At 43.4% G+C, this 24,232-nt stretch overlaps 1 protein-coding gene across 1 annotated transcript; it reads left to right on the top strand.

Annotated features, from left to right (window-relative positions):
- The first annotated feature begins 1,542 nt into the window (after nt 1-1,542).
- Nucleotides 1,543-7,063, top strand: ECHDC3 (enoyl-CoA hydratase domain containing 3). The gene is made up of 5 exons (XM_014883074.2): nt 1,543-1,690; nt 1,777-1,898; nt 4,011-4,108; nt 4,923-5,123; nt 6,570-7,063. The coding sequence occupies exons 1-5, from the start codon at nt 1,563-1,565 to the stop codon at nt 6,894-6,896; spliced, it is 876 nt and encodes a 291-aa protein (XP_014738560.2). The 5' UTR covers nt 1,543-1,562; the 3' UTR covers nt 6,897-7,063.
- The last annotated feature ends 17,169 nt before the right edge of the window (nt 7,064-24,232 follow it).

Genomic DNA, 24,232 nt, shown 5'->3' with positions numbered 1-24,232 from the left:
ATTGCCACCACAGTCAAAAAAACTGCAGGGGTTCAACAGACACTGATGAAAACTGGAGACACATCTGGGAACCTACAAGTACTTTGCAACAACTCACAAGAACAGCGAGATCAGAAAGCAGGAGCACAGATTTACATTTACAAGAAGCATATGCTGGACATAAATCCATTCCACTTTAGGGTACCTGTATCATGTGGAAAAAGGCTGCTTGGTCATTTGGCCTGTCAGCATCTCCTGGCAGATGATATTGTTTCTCAGCTGCCTCAGCCACATGGCTGCCCCTCTTTCAGCTTGACTTCTGGAACACAGGTGACTAGATGAATAAGCAATATTCAAGATAAGCTGTAAATGTACCCATAAGTCCCTAAAATACTCTGAATTTTAAAATTACATTTGAAGTTTGAAATCACCAAACCACCTCTTAAAATTGCATTTGCCTTTTTTTTCTTCTTGAATGCATCATATGGACTACAGACTGACTCTGTAGAACCAATTAGAACACACAAGGCCTTTCCCATGACAATTTCTAGGTGATGAGTTCCCAGTGAATAAATTATGGTCTTCTTAGCTCCCAAGTAGCCCTGCAGAACTGAATTTCATCTCATACCAATTACTCTAGGGCTCAAAGCAATGTCATTTTCTTTGCATGACACTGCTGTCCTCTCTGTCATGACAGATCCCACCCCAGTGCCACTGACAAGTTCGCTCAGCACAGTCCTAATCTCCATCCCATGGTCACAGATGCAAGTGTTCAGTGGAATCTGAAGACGTTATCACATTTCTAAGTGCCCCCCAACACCCTGGCTACTCATTAATGACACCACTGCCTGCCCAGGCCTTCCAGTGAGGAGTCAGGGCTGAGAACAGGACCGAGGGTGGCTTTGTAAGGATGGTCTGTATCAGGAATAATGTCCAGCAGCACCAGGGGAGTGGGCACTGGTGAGCCACACCTCGAGTGCTGTGCTCAGCTTTGGCCCCTCAGCTCAGGAAGGGCATTGAGGTGCTGGATTGTGTCCAGAGAAGGGCAATGGAGCTGGGGAAGGGGCTGGAGCACAAGTCTGAAGAGGAGCAGGTGAGGGAGCTGAGGGGCTCAGCCTGGAGAAAATGAGGTTAAAGAGGGACCTTTTCACTCTTTACAACTCCCCGACAGGAGATTGTAACCAGGTGGGTGTCGGGCTCCTGTCCCAGGCAACCAGCAACAGGATGAGAGGACATGGCCTCAAGCTGTGACAGGAGAGGCTTGGGTTGTACATTGGGAACAATTTCTTCATACAAAGAGTGCCTGGACATTGGGGCTGCCCGGGGAGTCACTGTCCCTGGAGCTGTTCAAGGAAAGCGTGGAGGTGGCACTCAGTGCCGTGGTCTGGCTGACAAGATGGTGTTTGGCCACAGCTTGGACTCCATTGTCTCAGCGGTCTTTTCCAACCTGATCGATTCTGTGATCCTGTGCCCCGGCACCACCACCAGCCCGGGTCAGGCTTGGGCCGCGCTGCCAACCCCACTCCGCGCTCCGCCCGCCCGGCCCGGCCCGCTCCGCTCCGCCCCTGCCCGACCCCGCAGCGATGGCGGCCCGGCTGTGCCGGCTGCGGAGGCCCCTCAGGGCCGCCTTCAGCAGCGCCGCGGCCGCGGGAGCCGGGCAGGCCCCGCCGGCGGAGCCGCTGACGGAGCGGCGGCAGGCGGGGGGCGTGCGGTGAGCGGGGGCGCCGGCGGCTCCGGGACGCGGCCGCGTTCGGAGCTCGGTGAGCGTAACCCCGCTGTGTTTCACGGGTTTTGCAGCACCATCGTCCTGAACAACCCGCGGCGGCGGAACGCGCTGTCGCTGCCCATGCTGCAGAGCCTGCGGCGGGACCTGCTGCACGACGTCAAGAGCCGGGAGCTCCGCGTCATCGTCATCGCGGGTACCGCGGCACCGGCCGGGCGGGCTGGGGGCTGACACCGGGGAACGCCGAGCCGAAACCCAAACCTCGCTGGGAACTGCAGGAAACGGGGCGGGGAGGGACCCTGGGTGTTTCCCTAAGGCTCCCGTGGTCTCCCGCGGCTGTGTGCGCCCCGCAGGCCTCCCTGTCACGCTCTTCCTGTACACTCACCCCGGCTTCCCCTCTCCTGTACTTCATTCCTAACTCGGCATTAACGACTGACTGGGGTTTTATTACGCTTTTGGTTTTAGCCAACGTGTCTAAGCATGAACACGTTTCAGAATGTTAGCATTTCAGTCGGGGTATGAGGATGTTTACACTCGGCAGTTAGGGTTAATAGGTTTTAAGATTGTATGTAAATACTTTAAACAGAACAAAAGCCAAGCCAAAAAAAAGTTCTAAGAGTTATCTAAGTAAAGCGTTAACATCCCCACATAGGTGTTCTGTGCCGGAATGGGCAAAGCTAGGATGGCGCTTGTTGCCCTGTTGACAAGTACAGACTAGTAAAAAACAAGGTTTCTGCAAATCAAGTACTGTTTCCCTACTCTGAGCCAGGATCAGCCTCATCGTTACCAATGGTTTGTCAGGACTATTTTAAAAACACTCCAGTGAAGGAGAGACTGCAATATCAATACCACAGACACCCATGACCCACGGAAGTAAAACAGCTTCTCTCAGAGCTGTTACAGTTTCCTTCCATTTACATATTAAGCTGTAAAGTTCCTAAAGATGATGAAACTTGAGCCGTACTTAAGCCATCGTTTTTTCTTCTGCTATTTTAAGATAACCTTCCTCTGCCTCCCTTCCAAACATCTCAGATAAATGGATTTATTAATTTAGGATCATGCTGTTTCCTATGCACAGGGGGAAATTCTGTATGTTAGGGCACGCACATGAGTGGAAGAAAACTGATTTCACAGGAGTGAGTTTAAATATACATATTCCTCATTTCAAACAGCAGTTAAAAATTCTGGGAAACACTGAAGGCTCTTCTTTGGTAGTACTGTGCTCTGGGAGTTCACCAGCACAACTGTGTTTGGTTTTTTAGAAATTGCATGTTCCTGTTTAATTCCCCTGCTGAATAAAATGCAAAAGAAGACATTTCAAGAAAACAAGATTCCTCAGAGAACGCTTTGGGCTTTTAATACAGACTTTGCAGCAGATTCTGCAATGAGGTTCAAATGCAGATGTAATCAATCTCTAGATATATATTGCCAATGCCATGAGTTGGCTGACAATTGTGTGGTTATTTCTGGATAGATTGTGTCTCAAAAATCTGATTCAAAAGAAACTAATCCATAGGTAAGGTTTGGTCTGCACAGGTGTAGCTGGAAATGTCACATATATACAAATATCTGAGAAGTTCTGAAGGATTGGAAAGCATCACATTGGTTCATTCTAATGGCAGGTAGTTGCATGACAAAGGAAAACCATTGTAAAGATTGTGTACCTGTAGAGAGTGTTTTGATCTTAGCAAATCCATAGTTCCTCAGAAACCTTCTCTTTTGCTGCCCAAACCCCAAACATGCTTTTAGGGATTCTCTAAATGACAGTTTAGTAGTGGAGAAGACACTGCAACCCTTCTGTAGCAGAGTAACCTTTTTTTCTCTCTTACAATGTGACCCTCAACACCGCGACAGAAAAAATACTGATGCTTATTTAGCAAAAGTTAATAATTAATTCTGGGTACAATAAATAGGGACTAAGTATATTTATCAGTCTGAGAGCAGAACACTCCAGCCTTGCTCCAACTGATAAGTTTGTGTTGTACCAAGGAGCAGTTTTGAACATCCTTACACAAGACTGGGCTCAGAGATGTGAAGTGCATTCTAACTGAATTAAGTGCAATATAAGTAAAATGAGACCTTGAAAAGTGATAATGAGTGTTACTGTGATTAAATGTTTCAGTGCAGCAATTTAAGGTTACCACAAAACCTAGAAAGCAATATTTTGGAATTCTGTTCAAAACTCCCTCCGCAAACTCCTTTTTGAACACTGACACGTCATTGACATCCCTTTACCTGGGACATTGATATGCTGCAACCCCTGATTTCTCTATTAATTCAGACTGACTTTTCCTGAAATTCTTTGCAGCTGAAGGACCTGTATTTTGTTCTGGCCATGATTTAAAGGAACTGTCAAGTGAAGATGATGTGAAGCATCATTCCCAAGTATTTGAATTATGTGCAGAGGTAAGCAGTTCTTCTTGAGTGCCTCTGCCTTTGCCTGGTGTTAAGAGCAAGCGTTGGTTTAAGGAGGGACAGCATTGGTCATCTGCTTGCTAAAGCGCAGATTATTCCTTCAGATTCCTTCGTTTTTGCTGCTCTGCTATTTTAATGCCTGATCCTGGTGAAATTATGTTTTCCCTGGATTTCTCTACATGTAAATAGAAGGGCTAGAATGCCAGTGTGCATGTCTCCAACAATGGGCACAGTCAGGTTTGTTCCTTGGTTTAGCCAGTGTTCCTTGCAGCTGAGTATTTGGGCAACACTTTCAAATCACTTGTGATCAGATGTTCTTTCCCAGAATTTATTTAGTTAAAAGTTCAGGATCAGCTTAAACATCAAGTAGACCATGTGAAAGTAAGATCTGACTCACTGGTTGTCCAAGTTCTTGTTAAAGGTACAGGTCAGGGAGGTGGGGAAGTTAAAGTGAATCTTGGAACCTTTGGAGAGAATGGCAAAATCCCCTTTGATAGTGGTGTAGCTACAATTTCACCCCTAATCCTCCTCAGAGTGACAACAGTGAGTGCTTTGAAACCTTTTGTTCTAGTTCCTCCAGTACTAATGATCTCTACGGCATTGCTGAGCCCATACTTAGGGAAAGCTGTAAAAGCCATGTGTGAAAGCTACATGCCCTTCATCATCCTTTCATCAGAAAGGAGCCAAGATCCAACGGTTTGGGGGTTTTTTTGGTAAATAGAGAGGAAGGTACTTCTGATGGCTTCCGAAACAGGATCATGTCCTCCTGAATTTCCATACTGACCACTGTCTTTTGTGCATGCAGGTTATGACTTTAATCCAGAAACTTCCAGTGCCAGTGATTGCCAAAGTAAACGGCTTGGCTACAGCAGCTGGCTGCCAGCTCGTGGCAAGCTGTGACATCGCAGTGGCAAGTGAGAAATCTCAGTTTGCTACTCCTGGAGTAAACATTGGGCTGTTCTGCTCCACACCAGCTGTGGCCTTGGGCAGATCTCTTCCAAGAAAGGTAAGCTTCCTTTCCAGATATTCTTCATAATTTTGCAAAAAGTTGGTTCCCTTGTTAGGAGTTTTAGTTCCATTGCCCCAACTTTATTTTCCTGCAGTGCAACATTCAAAATACTTTATTTCAAAAGGCATTTCCATAACTCTTTGGACTGGGAAAAATAATAAAGGGTGAACTCTTGTTTAGGAAAGGCAGCTTCCTACTGATGTGACTCCAACCAGCACGAGCTCGTCCCAGCAGCCTACAAGCTCAGCAATCCCTTTCCTTTCCAACAGACAGCTCAAGGCTTTAGCCAATGATGTTCTCCCCTGAGGAGGAAACCCCTGCAAGTTCAGGATAACAATCCCACCGAGGCATCAATTCTTGCCAGGCAATGACATTTCACTGCCAGCAGGATCTGCCTGGCTGTAGATCAAGATGCTTTAAATAGCATCTAAAACCCTTCTATGCTGTCTTTCTGTTTTATTTCCTACTGATTGTGACTGCACATCTCTCACTGCATAAAAAATAGTACAATCTGTAAAGCCAATTGGATTCATGCAGGCAGACGGTCCAAGCCCAGCAGGGCTCTGCTGGGATGCAGTGACTGAACTGCACACATCCCATTGCTGGATAAGAGCTTCAGCTTGAAATTACCCATCTGCAGGGACATCCTGTTCAAATAGTGTCTGTGGGGGATTTTTCCAAGTCTGCTCTTGTGTGCAGTTGTAGCTGTTTCTGAATTAGTATTTCTGGGCTGTAGGATTACCTTTTTAAAATGTGTGGGAAATACTTTTCTATATGCCACTTTTCAAGGCAATAAGAACATTCTCTGCCAGGATTGCCGATTTTTACCTTTTAACAAAAGAAGTTACCATTGTTTGTAGCTACCAGAACAAAGATGCTAATGAGGATAATCAGCTCTTATGATTCGGGCATTGGTCAATTGCGCCAGGAGTCTTGGAGAACCATCTTTATTGATACACTGAGTATTTGGGGGATTTTTTAGTCTGAAACCTCAAGCACCAGATGCTGGAAGCAGCAGGAGACTGAAATAATGTGGCTATAAAAAGTCCATATTTAAAACCACTTATACTAAACTTAAAACTAGGACAGGTGTTTTCAAAAACTGCACTTATGCCCAGCTTAAAATACCAGGTTCAGTCATTTGACTTTGTAGATGATTTACCTCTCTTTTAATTCCTAAGGAATCACTAGAGATTGTGAGCTTTTGAAGAGAAACCCAGGGGTATCAGCCTAGGACAGCTGGAATCAGCAGGCAGGTTTGAAGAGACCAGCTTTAGACCCAGTCCTTCTCTTTGCTGAGACCTCTTAACAGGTCCTTGGCAGTTTAAAAGACCAAAAGATTTAAATAATTTGTGAAAAACATAACTTGTACTTGAAAGAGGAAAACAAAGCAAAGCACTGAGGCACTTGGGGTGACTTAATACAGCATTTTTCCTTGTTCAGGTGGCACTGGAGATGCTTTTCACGGGTGAACCTCTCTCTGCCCATGAAGCATTAATGCACGGGCTGGTCAGCAAGGTGGTGCCAGAAGACAAGCTGGAAGAAGAGACCATGAAGATCTCTCAGAAGATATGTGAAAGCAGCAAATCTGTCCTGGCCTTGGGAAAAGCCACGTTTTACAGACAGATATCCCAGGACCTTGACACTGCTTACAAAATAACTACTAAGGTCATGGTAGATAATTTGACTTTGAGAGATGGGCAGGAAGGCATTGAAGCTTTTGTTCAGAAGCGTAAGCCTGTCTGGTCACACTCTCAGGAGAAGAAATGAGTCCTGTCTCTAAACAAACCTTAGCTGTGCTTTAAGATTCTTCACGCAGTTGCCTTTGGGAGCTATATTTTTATTCTTACTGAAAGTTAAATTTGTCTTTTTACAAATGCCAGACACAGTAAATTTACTCTAAGTATGTAATAAATGTTAAGAAAAATCAAAGAAAATGGGTTTTCTTAGCAGTGAATTTAATCTGTGGTTTTAGAAGTAACTCTGTGCTGCAAAAATCAGTTTAACGTGTCTCAGGTTACATAGGGAGTCACAGGGTCTGAGAGAGCTCAGATCACCTTGTTCAGAACCTCCCCTCCATAGTTCTGGATGAGAATTGCTATTTATTGTTATTAATAGAGAATTGAAGGGCTTGGACACATTCCAGAGATGATGGTAGAAGGTATAATAATGGATTCCAGGACTGAGTATTACAGTCAGAAGCCTGTAACAGAGTTGTCCATTGCTCCTCATATCTTCCTGTGAACTGTATGTGTCAGCAGTTTTTCCCCCACAAATCCTGATTTTCCACCATCAGTTCAAGCACTTGTCCCAGCTCTAGGGAGTTTTGTTGACTCCAGGGAGCATGAGCATGGGTTAGGATGAAAAGCAGTGTCTTGTCCCAGCTGTACTTTTCAGGCTGGACTGTTGGGAAGTCCATCCTTGTCGTCAAAGCTGGGCTTTTACCAGCACTGGAGCAGTTCAGCCATGGATATTAAGACTTGACAACTTCCAAAAAAAATGGGGTTCATCTGCCCCTCTGGGTAATCAGTTGCAACCCTCCAGGTGAATTTTTTATTGATGCACAGTCTGAGCCTTGAAGCAGCATTTTCTGGCCATTCCCCCTTATTGCATTATTTGGCATTACTGAGAAAGTTTAGCTCCATTATCTGTGTAGCTCTCTTTAAGCAGTTACAGGCTGCATGTAGACCACACTTAGATTACATTTAGATTCCTCTGTGTCAGACTGACAAGCCCTGCTTCCTCCACCCTCCCTGTAGGGTCATGTTCTCTGAGTAACCAGTTTGGCACCCCTCTGCTGGACCACTTCCAGTTTCTGCATATCCCTTTAGTACTGGTTGTGCCAAAACTGGGCTGTATCCTAAATATGGCCTCGGCAGATTTGAGTAGAGAGCAAAATAGGCCCTCCATGTGCTGGTCTGTGAATAGTGCTCAGTTTGTGTTTTGTCTGCCCTGTCATGAGAGTGCTTGGATCCAGCCAGGCATCCCCTGCAAGCCCATTTCAGCCCTTTCCAGGACTCTGCCCTGCCAGCCCACTCCTCACCTGTAGTGATATCTTGTACTGGTTATTCACTCCTCACCTGTACTGGTATCCTGTACTGGTTGTTCTTCCCAGGTGAAAAAACTTGCATTTCTCCTTGGATCATGGTGGGTTTGGATTGAAGCCAGGCCATTTGGGGTGTCAGCCATTGCCCCAGTTTTGCAGAATCTGCAGATTTGCTGAGGATGTGTTATTGATGGCAGTACTGGATGAAAGGAGCTTTGGTATCAAGCCATGGTGATCAGCATGGGATGACCTCCCAGCAAGCACATTTTTTCAGAAGTTCCACATAGCCAAATCATGAGGGCTCATCCATCTCATCCTTAAATAGATATCTAAGCAAGACCACGTGAATCACAGTATGGATGGGCTTTTTTTCTCTGTTGACAGTAGAAGAAGCCTAAAGCGCTTGGTGCAGACTTGGATGTCTTAAATTAGATCAAATTAATCCTACCTATGGCTACTAAAACTCCAGATGATGAACTATAAGTGATACATATACAGCCCCACAAAGCAAGTCCCTTTTCCATCTACAGGTTCAAAAGAACAAAATTTTCATTTCTGCTGCAAGTTTTAATTTTAAGAATGGAAACTTGAACTTTAATTCACCATAAACTGTTTCACATTAAATGTGAAAAATGTGCATCATTGACATTAGCTGTTTTAAAAATATAAATTTTTATTGTTACCACCAGGAAAGATGGGTAAGTTTTTTACAAACTCACATAGTTTATATAGGTTAGAAACTGCTATGAGCCATTATGAGATGGAAGAGTTAAATCTGGAGCCCAATAACCTTCATCATGTCCTTTCCAAATGCAGTAAGATGCTGCACTTAGACTCTGTTCCCACACGCTGCTCTAAAAGCATTAGGAAAGAGTAAATTGTTTTTAAAAATATTTATATTTAATGGCTATCTTGCAACTACTCAGCAAATCTCAACTGGCTCTTTTGTTCCAGGCTTTTAGAAATAAGTACATTATCTGATTTTTGCAGAACACTGCCCTTTCCAGCTAACTGCAGTAATAAAATGGTTTCACTGGCCATCTTAAAGCATGAGTGGCAGTTCAGATGAGCACACTCTTTCAGATATTCAGAAATTCTTCTGCAGTTGATTTCCATCTACACAAGATAGGGTTTGGCATTATTATTAACTCCATTCAGATCTTGAAGAGAAAATATATTTCTGTTTTAACTCAGTTTTCACAGTATTTGCACTATTTCATGTAGGAAAGAAACAATGTAATTATAGAATCATAGGATCCTCCTAGAATGGTTTGGGTTGGAAGGGACATTGAAGACCATCTAATTCCAACCCCATGGCAGAGATACCTTCCACTATTCCAGGTTGCTCAGAGCCCCATTCAGGCTCTCCTTGAGCACTTCAAGGGGTGGAACACAAACAGCTTCTCTGGGAAACCTGTTCCAGTGCCTCACCACCCTCAAATTAAAGAATTTCTTCCTAATACCCAATCTAAACCTACCCTCTTTCAGTTTCAAACCACTCTGCCTTGTCCTGTCAGTAGTGCTTTTGTAATTAGCAATCATCAGTTCTAAAAATGTTAGCATCCACGGGAACATTTCCCTCTTGCTTGAATGCTAGACAGAAAAGCTTCAGAAGGTTTTCCAGCATTCTCATACTGGCCCCTGAAGACTGACAAAACAACTTAATTTTTCATTTCTGACTTGCATGGGCTTTTTATTTTTGCCCACATCTGCCCTTATTTTTTAATTTAATGGATTTACAGTCTATTCCTGGGCAACAGAGCAGTTCCAGAACTGTTAATTAAGTACTACAGCCAAGAAACAGCAAACCAAATGATAGATTGGGAGCCTTACCACCATGGTTATCTGCTGCCTGAGGGAAGAGTTTGTCCCAAAATAGCAAGGAGCCTATCCCTTGTCACCCCCTCTATTTTTATTAAAGAATCTCTCTGCAGTAAGGTCTGCCAGGTAATTAGCCTAGTTTCAAGTCATCCTAACAGCATGTGGCTCTGGAAACTAAGTGCAACTCCATCTGCATACATCCTCTAGGATGCAGCTTATCCTTAGAAATGACCATCAGGGACACATTTTCTATCCATATATACAGGAACAGCTGGAGTGGAAACCAGTCATGATATGCAAGGAAGGAACTGCCAGCATGAATGGAATGAACTGCCTCAGAGTCCATGGAGGCCTTAGAGGAATGGCTTCGAGCCTTTACCTGGAAATTTTAGAAAAGATAACAAAGGCAAAATCTAGAGGATATGATCATATCACTTGTGATGTAGCTTCAGGCTCCCCTCATGAACAAGGCAAATGAAAAGCCAGGGAGCAGTGACAAATAACACATGGCACAAGATTATTCCTAATTCATGGACCAGGCAATGACCTGCCTCACCACATCACTTGGGGAATATGTACTGAAAGTAGAGTTAAACAGAGGACTTGGGTAATGGACAAGGTATTTATACCCTCTGTGCTCCACAGAGCCCAAGAACAGTTTATATAAGCTTTTATATAAACTTCATGGAGTTTCCTTAAGGCCAACCCAGAATTCAGCAGCCTGGGTAAGAATTAGTTTTGGGTTGGTTTGAAGTAATCTCCTGTAGCTGTGGATGAGAAAGCTTGAAAATATGTCCTAATAAGTCCAGAAAAGCTGGACTAAACTAATGATTTAGTTAATATTAAAAATACATGACTACCTCATTGGCAGGAGTCAGCATCAGAGTTTTTACCACCTAGCTCATGATTTCTGAGCATTTGGATGGCAGCACTATGTCCTTCACAGAATTGCCTCTGGGTAATTCCTGTGTTGTCATTCCTGTATTGCAGATGGGGAAATTGAGGCCAAATGTGCTGTGCCTGAGGTCTCACAGTGAGCCCGTGCACTGTGGCAGTGGCACTTGGAATGCTGACACCTGCCCCTTGTATTTCTTCAGCGACAAAGTTTTCAGTAAAATCAGCAGAAATGCAGGATGACAGCGTGCCCTGAAGTGACTGCAAAGGCTTCTGAACAGGAATTATGAGCCACTGCATCAAAGGCCTCTTGCTTGACATTTATTGGCTTTTTGATGAATGCTGGGGTAATTCTACTGTCAACAGTTTCTCATTAGGAGCCTGGCAATGTACTTTCTGACCATTATCTTTCTCAATATCACACTAGGTTGCTACAAAGAGCAGGGATTTTATGTAAAACTCATCTGTCTCTGTGGCTGCAAACTTTTCTAATAATTCTACATTTAAATAATCTCATGGAAAAGCTGGCTGCTGTATCTGAGCAATGAGGAGTCTAGACAAATGGTTAAATTTCCATGAGGACCTAAAGCTATGGGACAAATTTCATACTGCAATGAGTAGGATTCATTTCTCTTGATTCCACTGGCATTGCACCTCAATTATACTAATTCTGAATTTCACTGCTGAATAATGCATTCCAATACTGCTTTACAGCATGGGATCCTCTCCACTATGATGTACCATCTCCTGCTGCTTAGGGTCAGTATAAGGAATTATTTTTATCAAAACCATAGATTTCCTAAAAAGAAAATAGTAGAAATATACCCCTAATACCACTGTATATTTGGAAAGGGGAAAAGAGTTAATTCAACTTTGATGTGCCCAACTGGAGTAATTTTCATACTATGAGTTTTAAAGCATTAACACTTATTTTAAATATTTGTATCCTGGAGTCATGACAGTGGGAACATCATAGGGCTATTGTATATTATATTGATTATGGTTGGTATAGACAAAGAAATTAAAACAGAAACAGATGATAAAATAATTAATGGAATTTCTACTACTAAAATGGGTTTGATTCATGACTAATGTTCATAAGCTACCTAATATGAGAGACTTTAATTTTCCCTCCTAGAGGCAGGATGGTGTTTTCAGCCTGCCAAAACCAAGGCTTGTAATGCTGTGGACTCTAACTAAAAATAAACTTTCCCACCAACTCTTTAACCTCACTTTCATGGCAGTGCAGATCAACCTGTTGGATTTAACACCTATTTAGGTCTCCATCTCATCCACCAGTCCTGCTGAGGGAACATCCCCTCCCAGAAACGCAGCACAGGTATGGATGGCAGTGTCTGAGTCTGTCACTCGGCTCGTTAGAGCCCCGTCAGGAGCTCTGATGTAATGGGCCATGTCTGACTGAGGGAGCAGAGGCAGCTCTGCTTCCTGAAGGAGTTTTTAAGGACACATTCCCTGCAATAAGGGAATGTTGACATTCAGGCTCTCTCAGCTGCTGATGACAGAGAAGGTGTGATGTCTTCCAAAGTGGCACTCAGGTTTTATTCCAGACCTGTCCTATAAACAATTACAGTGGATGAAATCATGTTTGGAAAGATGAGTGATGTTTTCCCTGTCCACTCTGCCCTGTCAGCATCAAGGATAAAGTGATATATATACCTGCTTTGGTCTTCTCCACTTCCTGGCCCAAAATCATTCTCAGTGTAGACAGTGAGTGATGCCTCTGGAAAGAAACAATAAAGAATTAGTAAATCATATATAGAACACGGGGGAAGGAAAAAAAGGAAATGAACACATGAAGTCATTCTCCTAATGTGGTCTTCAGACTAGATATGAATATTTTGTTTCTTGTACCTGTTTAATGAAATATGCCCTTCATGCCAATAAAACTTTATCATCTGTTTGTTTAAGAGAGTTAAACCTATTAAAAAAAAATCCCCCTTCTGAATATCCAGTGAATAGGATATTGTGTAAATATAGACACGATGAATAATTCTGAGTTAATCTCTCTTCTCTTTCAGGACCTCACTAGTGTGGGGGTTTTTTGTTGTTTGTTGGTTTGGTTTTGTGACCTCAGTGTGAAGTCAGAACTTTTACTCTGTTTTTTTCTCTCCCTCCTTGGGGGTTAATTTTGTTTTAATGAATGCTGAGATCCTTACATGACTAAAGTACTCATTCTTACAGGGGTGCACAAATCTGAGATATAACAGATGGAAGAGCAGGGTAATGAGAGAATTTGGCTCTCTGAAAAAAGGCCCAGCAGGAGAAACACTGAGGTGCTCTCCAGAGCACCCACACAAAGAACTGGAAAACTGACCTAATTTACCCCTTTTTCATTGGGACCATGCAAGGATGTTCAGCCCCTTATTCATTGGCCTGAGACTATTATTAATTATCAATACTATTACTTATTTTTACAGTTGTTCTAATTCATGTTATAATCTATTTAATAAAATGACAGCACTAAAGTTCAGGAATTTAGATTTTGGTATCTCCTCCCCACAAACGGGCTTGGAAAGTGGTCTGAATCACTGAAATCAGAAGCCTTTGCTGCTTGAAATGGGGAATAACCTTTATCTACTCAAGAGAAGACTTCATCCTTTTATAGAGCCTATGAAAAAACACTTAGTCCCTACTATGTACTCATCACGGTAAAATGGAAGTTGTCAAAGATAAAAGTCCTTTTTCTTTGCTGTCTGTGGATGTTCCTTAGTCTTCTTCCACATGAGCATTTATTCAGAGCAAGCAGCTCAAGAATATTTCCATTGACAGCCTGAAATCTTTATGAGGTACTGGATGGTCAAAATGCAACACCAGTTTATTTAGAACAAACACATACAGTGTTCAGAACAAACACAAACAGTGAATTTACCATGGGAAAAGTCAGTAAAGACCTCACTGGCAGTTCATAGGCTAAAACCCCACCTGTTAAATGCCCTAGACCTTTCTGACCCATTCACTATATTTTAATATATTTCTATATGTAATTTGTTAGATAGTTCTGAAGCATAAATAAAAGGAAAAAAAATTAAAGCCCTGGACAAAACAAACAAACAAAAACAACCACAGACAAAACGAAAACAAATAAAAAACTCTGATTCACTTCCTGGCTTTCTCACAAAACTCCACTCTGACCTTGGGCAAACTGACAGAGGCAGAAAAGAAATGTGACTGTCCAGTCCAACTTTCTGTTTATCACAGGTCATTGCTTCTGCTTGCTTTACCCCCAGACAACGTTTGAATTGTAGCTTTGGGTGAGCTAAGGAATATCTAACCTCGTGATGAAAAAAAATTTGAAAAGCAAAAAAAAAAAGTAGATTCCAACAGTGTGATCCGTTCTCCTTGCAGTCAGAACTTGTGCTTTACTTCTGCTCTGAATTAACCTGTCTTCCAGCAGGGAACCAGAGGTGCCTTTCTGTGGGCTCTGGTAGACCTCTCAGTAGCTCAGTGACTTACAGGTAAGATGAGGCTGATCACTGGGGTTTTTGTTTTATTTGAGTTGTCCCTGTACACCACAACCTCTACAGGGGAAATTTGGCTCTCACTCCCAGTACACTCCATGCCTTGCACAACAGCTTGCACTGGACTTGCCTTTGATGCAGAATGATTGATGGGTGATTGATTCATTCATTGACTGACTGACTGATGTGTAGCATCTAAGTTACGACAGCGGGAAAGGACATAACAAAATCAAGCAATAAATCTGTGTCTGAGGGAGGGTCCTTCAGTGCAGACCCGCAGAGCTCGTTGTTTGGCGTGGAACAGAAACCGCTGGCTCTGCAGCGAGGGCACCGCAGCCCGAGCTGTCGGCAGAGGGCAATGGCAGCTCGCAGCTCGCAGCGGCTCCCGGGACCTGAGCCAGGCCGGTGCTGCCGGACTTGTTTTATAATGGACTGCGGCCAGGGAATGAGCCCCGGGTTTATTCCGAACAGCGCGTGTGACAAAGTACCCCCGGGAGCCCCGCCAGTCAGGGCTCTAAGCTTTCTTCTCCCACTTTCCCTGCCTTAGCATCCTCACTGATTATATTGGAGGGCCAGTTGCAACTTGATTCAAGACAGACAACTGGATAAAAAATTCCAGGGAGATCTTTGGAAGCAAGAGGAGACACTGTTCTGCTTTAAGGAACACACCTGTGAGCAATCCAGCTGTGTCTGGGCAGCTGTATCATTCAGCTGAGCACAGTTTGGGAAAGACTGTCTGTTCTGGCTTTCCTAGGGAGTCTTAATTTTGGATCCAAATGGATCTGTGTAAATTGGTAAGAGGTTCTGGATGGAACAAGTGATTCAGAAAGATTTTCCAAGGAGGCTGTGTCAGCAAGCCAGGTAGAAGAGGTGAGTGAAGGGTGATAATCATGCCTTCATGCCTCAGGCTTTCAGGAATAGGATCCAGAGGATGGGCAGCCCAGCCAGAGCTCAGCCAGCCAGAATCTCAGTGCTGCCTCTTCCACCCACCTCAACAGGTGAACTAAGTGGCACCATCTCTTCTCTCTGTGACTCAGTTTCCCCGGCTGTAAAGGAAGTTCTAAAGTTCTGTGTGACACACTGAAAGCAGTGAATGATAAGAATTAATCAACTGTGCTACTCATAGCTTGGTGATGTCATAGCTTGTCACTGGTGGCCCAGAGTCTGCTGGGCAGAGAAAAAACTGCTGAGGGTGTTAGTCCAGATGGACTGTAAATGCCAAGGCGCAGCAGGAGCTGTTAAAAAATAAAAATATTCTCTCAAGTCGTCTCCCAGCAGGAACAATATTCCAATTGTAATGCAGATATCCTACCAAATCATTCCATCCCTGAGGCCAGGTGAGCACTCTGCAAGAGTCTGTGAAGGTAATCATTACACTGTTGTAATATGAACAAATACAAATGCCAGGTGTCTCTATCTGAGCCTTAGTTTTACTCCTGGTTTCATGAAGAGACCATGACCACCTATCATGATAGTTTTATTAAATGGAATTTAAGGGAACTCTGGTTATCAGCCAATTCTCCCCAGATTCTCATACTGTAGAAGAAGGATGGGGAGCATATTCACTGTTCAAAGCCACCACAGTGGGGGAAATCTACAACTTCAAACACCAGAAGAGCCAGTACAGTGGGCTGTGCTGGAGCAGCAGAGGAATTCAAACAAACAACATTGAACTACCAGCTCTGGAATGCAGTGAACCCAGCCAGGTCAACAAGAACACCGATAAGGTGGCAAGTGGGGTCCAGCCCAGGCCAAACCTGCAGGAGCCCATGGCAATGAGGTACAGGTTATGCCAGCTTTGTGCCCAGCTTCTGGACAGCTCTCACCAGTGGACTGAGTGGAAGATGTAATTTAACTGCTTTGCCAGTTTTCACTACAAAGGCTCCACTCAGACCAGTCAGACGTGATTCAACACCTTTTCCACCAGACAGCCCCAGCCCTGCTGTGCAGGTGTGCTCCCACAGAGCCACGACAGGGGTGACCTGTGCTCCTGGATTTGTTTTCCTCCCTGCCACTCTTGAGCTTTCCCTGACTGGGAGAAGCTGGTTCAGACAGGAGCCGTTTCAGACTATGGCCATCTGTAGCCACAGATATTGAGCCACCACCAGTAACATCCTGGAAAGCAAACAACTGAAATTTTGGAACAAAAAGCAAATGTTACCTCAGAGTGATAAGTAGCAGTAAGAACAGGCCTGGCAAGACAGTTTTTTAAGCCAAAAATGTGCTAAATAAATACTTTTGCAGCCTGTTTTGAATCTTTCCTTCAACAAAGTTAAAATGTTGGTTTTAGGAAAAAAAGTACAGAATATCAGGTTTAAGCAAAAGGGTTTTTTCCTTCTTAATTAAAAAGAAATTTTGAAAGTTTTACATGAAAGTTTATGGAAGTATTTCCATATAAATAAAAAAAAAAAAAAAACAAACCAAAACTCTTTCATGTGGACAGAGTGTTCCTGTTAAGGCAGTGGTTGGTTGCAAGGAGGATACAAAAATAGATGGTAATATAAGTGTATAAGGGATGCCATTAAGAAATCAGGTGCTAATGAGACTGCTCGGCGCAACTGCCTGTGGCTATTCCATGACAGCTCTTCCAGGAGGTGTCTCCAGCAGCCATGAGTCAGATTCCTGCCGCTGCAGGAAACTCCCTACAGAGGAGCTGCCAGGTATGTCCTTAAAGGCAAAGGAACCAGGATCTTCTCAGACTTTAGCATTTCCAACTGCAAAAACAGGTCACAGAGGCAGCTTGGGGTGAGCGTGGATAACAGCAGCCTGAGAAATCTCTGTGCACTGGCATGAGCAGGAACCAGCAGCACTGTAAAGGTACAACAGATGGCTGTGAGCCAGGTGTGTTCTTGTTGGTCCTTGAATTGATGTTGGCTCTGACACTCTTGTGATCTTGAACACAGGCCTAGAGGACAGACTCTTCACTGCCTGAATTAAAATCTTGCCCTCAGTTACCCTAGGCAAGGTTAATGACTATAATTTATTAAAAGGTTTATAATGACTTGTTAAATGATGTTGAAAATGGTAGTTCCGTGAAAACAAGTTACAAAGTGTCCTGACAAACAAAATGCTTGCCCTGTACTTGCTTTCAAATGGAACATAGCAGTTAAAAGTAATCCATTTGTCACTTCTGAGGGGCCAAGAAAATGCATTAACTATATACATTTGCATCTACCATACATATCCATGTGCACTATGCTCTTCTGCTTGTTGGTACCTGAAATACAAAAGTGTGATGGTTTCCTTCCCATCATCTGCATTCCGTGGACTTGACAAGAACAGCACCTACAGTGGAGTCCTACAGCATGGAAAGCACCAAGTGAACCCAGTGTGAACCACCTGTCTCATTGCTGTGCCCCCCTAGCAATGTGCTCCCAGTGAAGCATCACCCTTCCTGGTAAGGCTCAAGGAACAATCCATAGGCAGTACCTCCCAAGAGGCAGGGTTGGCAAGAGAGGAAGGGATTAATGCACAGGTGACCTCACCTCTTCTGTCTGTGCTGATGTTGTCTTTCATAGCTATTGAAGAAAAACTTGGTATTACAGGCTGGCAATGTTCCTTTGGTATTTAGCATTTGCAAGGGACCCTGCATGGCTGGAACTCAAAAAAGCCTCCAACGTTCAAATTATTTTCTCCTGTTGCTAGGGTCATTCTCTCTCACTACCCTGTTGCAAATCTCTTAATAGCCTGTGTCTGAAGCTCAGGTCACCAGCCAAAAATGATATCCAAGTCCAGAACTAATTGTCTAAGCTCCTTGTATAGTTATAAAGAGGAAGAAAAGCTTCCAAAGATCAAAATACACGAAATGCTGGGAGGTACAAAGCTGCCTACCCACAGCTCAGCTAGGGAACAGATGCCTCAGAGCACCTGACCTTCATCAGGAAACTACTCAGGAGCTGGAGCCTGACACATCCTGTGCATAGGAATATTTTTAAGAGTAGAACAGGGAGACTGTTGAAATCCATAGAAGTTTTTAGAACCTTTTTTTTCATGTTATTTGCACTTAGATGTAGTGACTTTACACTTATTTAAGGACTTGAGTATTGCTCTTATCTCGACATAAGGCTTATTTGGTTACTTCTTTTCTTCCTAATTTCGAAAGGCCACTCCCATTCCAGTTTGAGAAATGCACATGGTAGCAGTGTCCCGACCTCAGAACAGACCTGTGCAAGTGCAAGATCTGGTACTGGTTGTCCCACTGCCTCTTCCATCCATCTTTGCACAGCATCAAGGAGGAAAAGGGACAAAAATCTAGCAATAACAATGTGCTTTCATTCCTCATTTTCAAGGGTGAGATTTCCTTTTTATTGAGAGATCTCTCAAATTATTTACTATTGGAGCCTGATACCTTCTTCCACCAAAAGAACAAGTTATTCTGTAAAAAAGCCAGTTCTTTGCCTCTGCCAGCTGCATGCAAGTACAAAATTACAAAGCACTCACTTAGATGAAGTGAATACTTCATTAAACAATTAAGCAATAAGGCAGAACAAAGGCTGTGGTTTCCAGGCCCTTGTTCTGTAATTGTATCCTAGAGCATTAGGAGAACCAGTGCTCAAACACAGGGTTGCAATTTAGGTTAGGATTATCCTCTAATAGCCTTGTCCTGTGGGATTAGGGGTTTGCCACGATGGGGAATTATTTTATCCATCAAGGCAATGTAAAATACATGACTTGTCCCTGAAGATCTGGAGGTGAGGATTTCCATCCCTCTTTCCTCCTTTCATCTTCTTCTTGTAGTGCCTTGAGTAGAAATTTTTATCTCTGCTTTCACTTTCTGAAGCATGAAGGGTATCCCCAGTCCAGTTTTTATGGAGGTACAGTCACAGAACCCAGTTCACAGTTCACAAGTAAATATCCCTGAGTGTCCCCAAACACACTGTGCACACTGAGCTTGAGGGACACTGAGGATGGAAAATGTGGGAAAAGTTTGTGCTGAAGTTTTGTGTTCACCTCATACTGCATGTGTAGCCAGTGGACTTCCACGGAAACTGAGAGGCTCCTGAAGAGATAAGGCAGAAGTGGGTTTTGATGGCTGATAAACAAAGACTGTTTGGATTGCAGATGAAATTTAAATGTTGAAAGTCCATCTACATTCTGCTACAGAAGTCTAAACCCCTTTCCTGATCTAGTAAAGGCCTGATTCAGCTCCTAATGAAATTACTGGGATTTATTCCACTGACTTGAAGTTGACCCTGCACAGAGCCCCCAGCCCCACCAGAATTCCTTTCCAGAATATAATGAATGACAATGGCAAGTCCTTCCCTCAAACATGATCTACAGGGAACCTCTCCATCCTGCTCTCCTCTTCCATAAACCATTCAGTCCTGCTGAAACAGAAAATACAGCTCAAATGCAAAATACAGCTTGCTGTATCACAGGACACCCTGTCCTTGGGAACTGGAATTAAGATCAGCCAGGCACATATCATGGGCCAATGGAATACCATTAGAAGAATTAACTTTCAGTTTAAGAGAAATCAAACCAGAAATTTTAAAAAATAAAGAAAGAATAAAAACAAAGGGTAAATAAAAGAAAAAAGCACAAAACTTCACAGCAATTTTAAAAGATAGATTTATTTCCAAGTATATGTATTTACGCTCTCTTGGAATAAATAATTTCCCATATTTTTTGATTGTAGTTGCATTTCTCCCCTTTGGAAATAACACGATTAATATTTAATTCAATTCAGTGACATATGTCTCCATTCCCCAGAGGAAAATAAGCTGCATTAATTTCAAACTCACTGACACTGGAAAATAACCAGTTGTTTATAGTCGTTGGGACATATGGGAGAACAAACTTATCATTAAATGTCAGAAAACATATGTTTTAAATAGCAGAAGCCAAGGAACAGCTATTAAAATCAGGCCACTTAACCAGATACTGCAACACCAGTAGAAAGCTGTCCCACCCCCGTCTAAACACAGGAAAAGGGAAGTATTTGCTCTCAGAGTAGGATCTGCTGAAGGAAAAGATGAAAGATTAGATCTAGTAGAAGATTTAGGAGCCAAAACTAGAATTTAAATGAAAGTGAGATACTAAGTGCCAAAAATACACCCCAGCTCCCCTTTCCCCCCAGGTGAACTGCAGACAAAGCCTGAAGGCAGCCCAACTCATCAGGGAACTTCCTCTGCAGCCTTCTCCTCATACCTGCAAATCTTGTCTCACCGGTGAGGTGCACTAACACCAGAAGGAAGGAGAGGAGGGAAATTAGGTCTGACTTCCTAAACAACTCTCTAGTCTGCCTGTGAGATCAGGCAAGGAAGAGGGACATGGCTCCACGGAGAGAGAAGCAGCAAGAAACCACAGAGGCAATAGCGAGAGTTCTGGGGAACGAGGGTGGGTCCCGAGGCATGGGTGGAGCGGGGCTGCTGCTGGAGGAGGTAGAAGGGATTGGGAACAGTGAGCTGGCCTCTGCAGTGCAGGGAGGAGAAAAGGTACTGGAGAGGGAAGGGACAGCGGGGAATCTGCATATCCAGAGGGCAGAAGGAAGACTGTGAAGGTTGGCTGGAGAGATGTTATTAAATACAGCTCACAGTGCCTCCAGCTCTGCTTCTGTACAGGCAAAGAACCACAGCAGCCTCAGGGCCATTTCTCAATTAATTTATAACCTGAAAATCAGATATTCTTCTGGCTTAATCACAAACAGGGCTAGATGCTAAAGGCGTTCCTAAAGAGTACCAAATAAATACTTGACTGTCTCTGCTCTCCACAGATCCTATCTGGACTGTTTTTCACAGCAAATGATGGTATCTCAAGTGCTTGTCTAGGAAGTGCCCATCTAGAAGACTCCGTTGTCTCTGAACCACCAGACTGTTCAAACTCATCTCTCACTCTCCACACATGTACCCTGATCACCCAGGGGAGGGATGGAAGTTGCTCTCTGCAACTCTAAGATATTCCTGTCCCTACAACGGTGGATCTGGTTTCAGATCTGTCTCCCTCAACCTAAAGTTTTTGTCCCACAGCAGTCAGTCCAAACAAAATGCAAAAACAACTGGGTAAAAAAAAAAAAAAAGGTACGAGCACCTCCCAGAAATAATCACTGAATCATAGAACAGCCCAGGCTGGAAGCGACTTCAAAACATCATCAAGTCCAGTCTTTCACGAAGCCTTGATGAGATTATGTAGCACCTGTCCAGTCACATCTTGAAAAGCTCCAGCCCTATCTGGTTCCTTGGGGAGTTTGTTCCAGTGGGTGACTGTTCTCACCATAAAAAATGGTTTTCATATAAAGATGAAACCTCTCCTTGAGCAATTTGTATTCATTGCCACTTGCCTTCTCCATGTGGCTCCTTGAGAGGGAGAGCCTCTACTCTCTTTGTAATAACCCTTTAACTGCTGGAATACTCTGATAAGCTCCCCCCAAAGTCTTCTCCAGGCAGAAAATACTTAACTGGTTCTGTCTTTCTTCACAGGGTGGGCTCTCCAACCTTTTGATCATCTTGATGGCCCTTCTTTGGATCCTCTCCAATCTGACTGTGTCTTGAACTGCATAGACCAAGACCAAACACAGTACTCCAGGTGTGGTCTGGCCTCTAATGGGTTCTTGGGTTATGTTGTCCCAGGTGAAGAACCTTGCCTCTTGTCTTGTTAAATAAACCCTAACAGTTCTTGCTAGTCCACTCTTCCAGCCCTTCCAGGCGTCTCTGCAAGAGTGCTGTCACTTCTCACATGTCCACCTCACCACCCAGTTTAGTCTCATAGTAAACTTGGGGAGGGAGCTTTCAATCTTGTTTTGTTGGTTTTAAGCTGTTTCACTACACAAACCTGCCTGTCCACAAAACAAAAGCCACAGAGTTGGCAGAAGGGAGGCAGCAGTGACATCTGGGCTGGGATATTTGACTGCTACTGAGTCACAGGCAAAGCCCCAAGTTTTGGTTACTGTAAGTTTATCTCATTGCTTGGAAATGCATTCTGCCAGCTGGGCACTGAAAAGCAAGGAGTGCTGTGACACTGAAGCCTTCCTTTGGCTCTGGCTGTAAATGCCCTGCCAAAACCCAGAAGTGGTCAATCACAGGGAAAGGTTGTATGAATCAGTCCTGGAGCACATTTCATGTGGGATTACAGATTGTAAACAATATTAGTGGCCTACTGTTGGTACAGTACTTTGTACAACAAGCGAGGCTCTTGTCTGGAGGTTTCCTATGAACACTCTTATGCAAACAACAAGTCATGACAATACCATATTTATCACAACACTAAGTCAATCATAATGATTGTAAACGTAACCTGACCTTCACTTCGGCTGAACTCTGTTTCTTTCATGGTTATCTCATATCTCAGTACATATTTATTTGCCTATTTTGATTATCTGTTGCATGTTCTTTTACTTTACATACACTGCCTCACACAAAGGGCTTTCTAAGCTTACTGAAATTCAAGTAATAACAGATAGCTTCCCATCAGCCTATGTTTTCTTTCTGACTGTTCCACCAATTCTTATCAAATCCAGGACCCATACAGAGAAAAAGAAAAGACAGACCCACAATGAAAACTGTTTGTGAAAAAACTCCAAAACAGGTGAATAAGATCCTCTGTGATCACAATTGCGTAGTTCAGTGTGTCTACTCTCAGCTATTTGCAGTAGCAAATACAATAAGCACATTCTGTGAGAAGAGAAACGAATTTTGGCCTGTAACACAAGGCAAAGGAGTCAGATTGGCAAGAGGAGTTTTATAAACGTGGGCTTGTTCTCGTGGCTGTTTTGGGCAGCATTACCAGTGTACTGACACTGACAGCTGGATGTGTCACCCTCCACTGATGCTGGAGAATGATAGAAGAAATTAGAAACGCACATAAAATACTGTTTTGCTACATTAAGTAGCAACCAGAAATGTCAGTATCACATGTTAATTAATGATTAATGCTGGAGGAAGGAGATGCATACCTGACATATTTTTAAACTGGTATAACGAGTTTTCACCGAGCAGAGAAGTTCTCTATAATACACAGTAATGGGCTGTGTACTTGGAACTGTGCTCCATAAATTTCCCCACCTTCAGGACAGAATGTGTCAACACAGTTGGTCTCCTCGAATAAACTCTGTGTCAGGATTAGTAATCAGTAATGCTGAAGAACGAGGAAAGGGGGGAAAAAACATACACATTATGATCAAAAGGACAAAAAAACCTCTTTTGGACTCACCTGGGGTAGAAAACTGTTGACAGGGCACATTTTTAATGACAGACTACACCTGATATTACGAGGTGATGAGAGTAAATCAAGAAATGAAGAAAATAGCACTGTGGAGCTGATAAAGCCCTGGAACTGTAAAATCTTCCTCAGAATGATGTCCTACTTAGTAAGGAGAACTTTAGCTCAGGCAGGTCCAATTAGCATATAATACATTGTAAAAATAATACATTGAAGTTATCTAACATTCCACCCTGATGAATCTCAAAGCACTCTCCCTCTGTGTATTGATGGTCCCACAGTGGAAATCTGCAAAGTACATGCTTGCCTTTAAGTATATTCTTGAATTAAATGTTCCCAGAACAGAGATGCTCTCCTTCTATAGCTGGGTGTCCATGCTATGTGCAATAGACACCACTCCCACTTTGCTCCTTGATGAAATAAGGAGCTTTCCTCTCCTGTGCTGTTGTGTAACAGTTGTTACACAGGACAGACATATGATCCTGTACCAAATTGTTGCCAAGAGCCAAGAATAAAAGAGAAAGATGGAATTCATCTAGCCTAGCATCAGCAAGCTCTAAACTGGGCCCCCAGTCATGAGAGACACACAAGACTGTGGTCAGGCTTCACCACTACAACCACTAGAGACAGGTTTCCTCACAATGTGGTTTGTCCAGCCTCTCCTAAGCTGGTGGAAAGTCTCTGTCTCTCTCGGCTGTAGAATGACCAAA

Source organism: Sturnus vulgaris, chromosome 5 (genome assembly GCF_052056855.1).
Source record: "Sturnus vulgaris isolate bStuVul1 chromosome 5, bStuVul1.hap1, whole genome shotgun sequence".
Taxonomy (NCBI): domain Eukaryota; kingdom Metazoa; phylum Chordata; class Aves; order Passeriformes; family Sturnidae; genus Sturnus; species Sturnus vulgaris.
Note: the sequence above shows the minus strand (reverse complement) of the source record. Positions and strands in the feature narration are given on the sequence as shown.

Excerpts from the sequence above, each read along its gene's own strand:
- ECHDC3 (XM_014883074.2), top strand. The coding sequence starts at position 1,563 with ATGGCGGCCCGGCTGTGCCGGCTGCGGAGGCCCCTCAGGGCCGCCTTC. Across the intron at positions 1,691-1,776 it reads CGGCAGGCGGGGGGCGTGCG|CACCATCGTCCTGAACAACC; the intron begins GTGAGCGGGGGC and ends CGGGTTTTGCAG. Across the intron at positions 4,109-4,922 it reads TATTTGAATTATGTGCAGAG|GTTATGACTTTAATCCAGAA; the intron begins GTAAGCAGTTCT and ends TTGTGCATGCAG.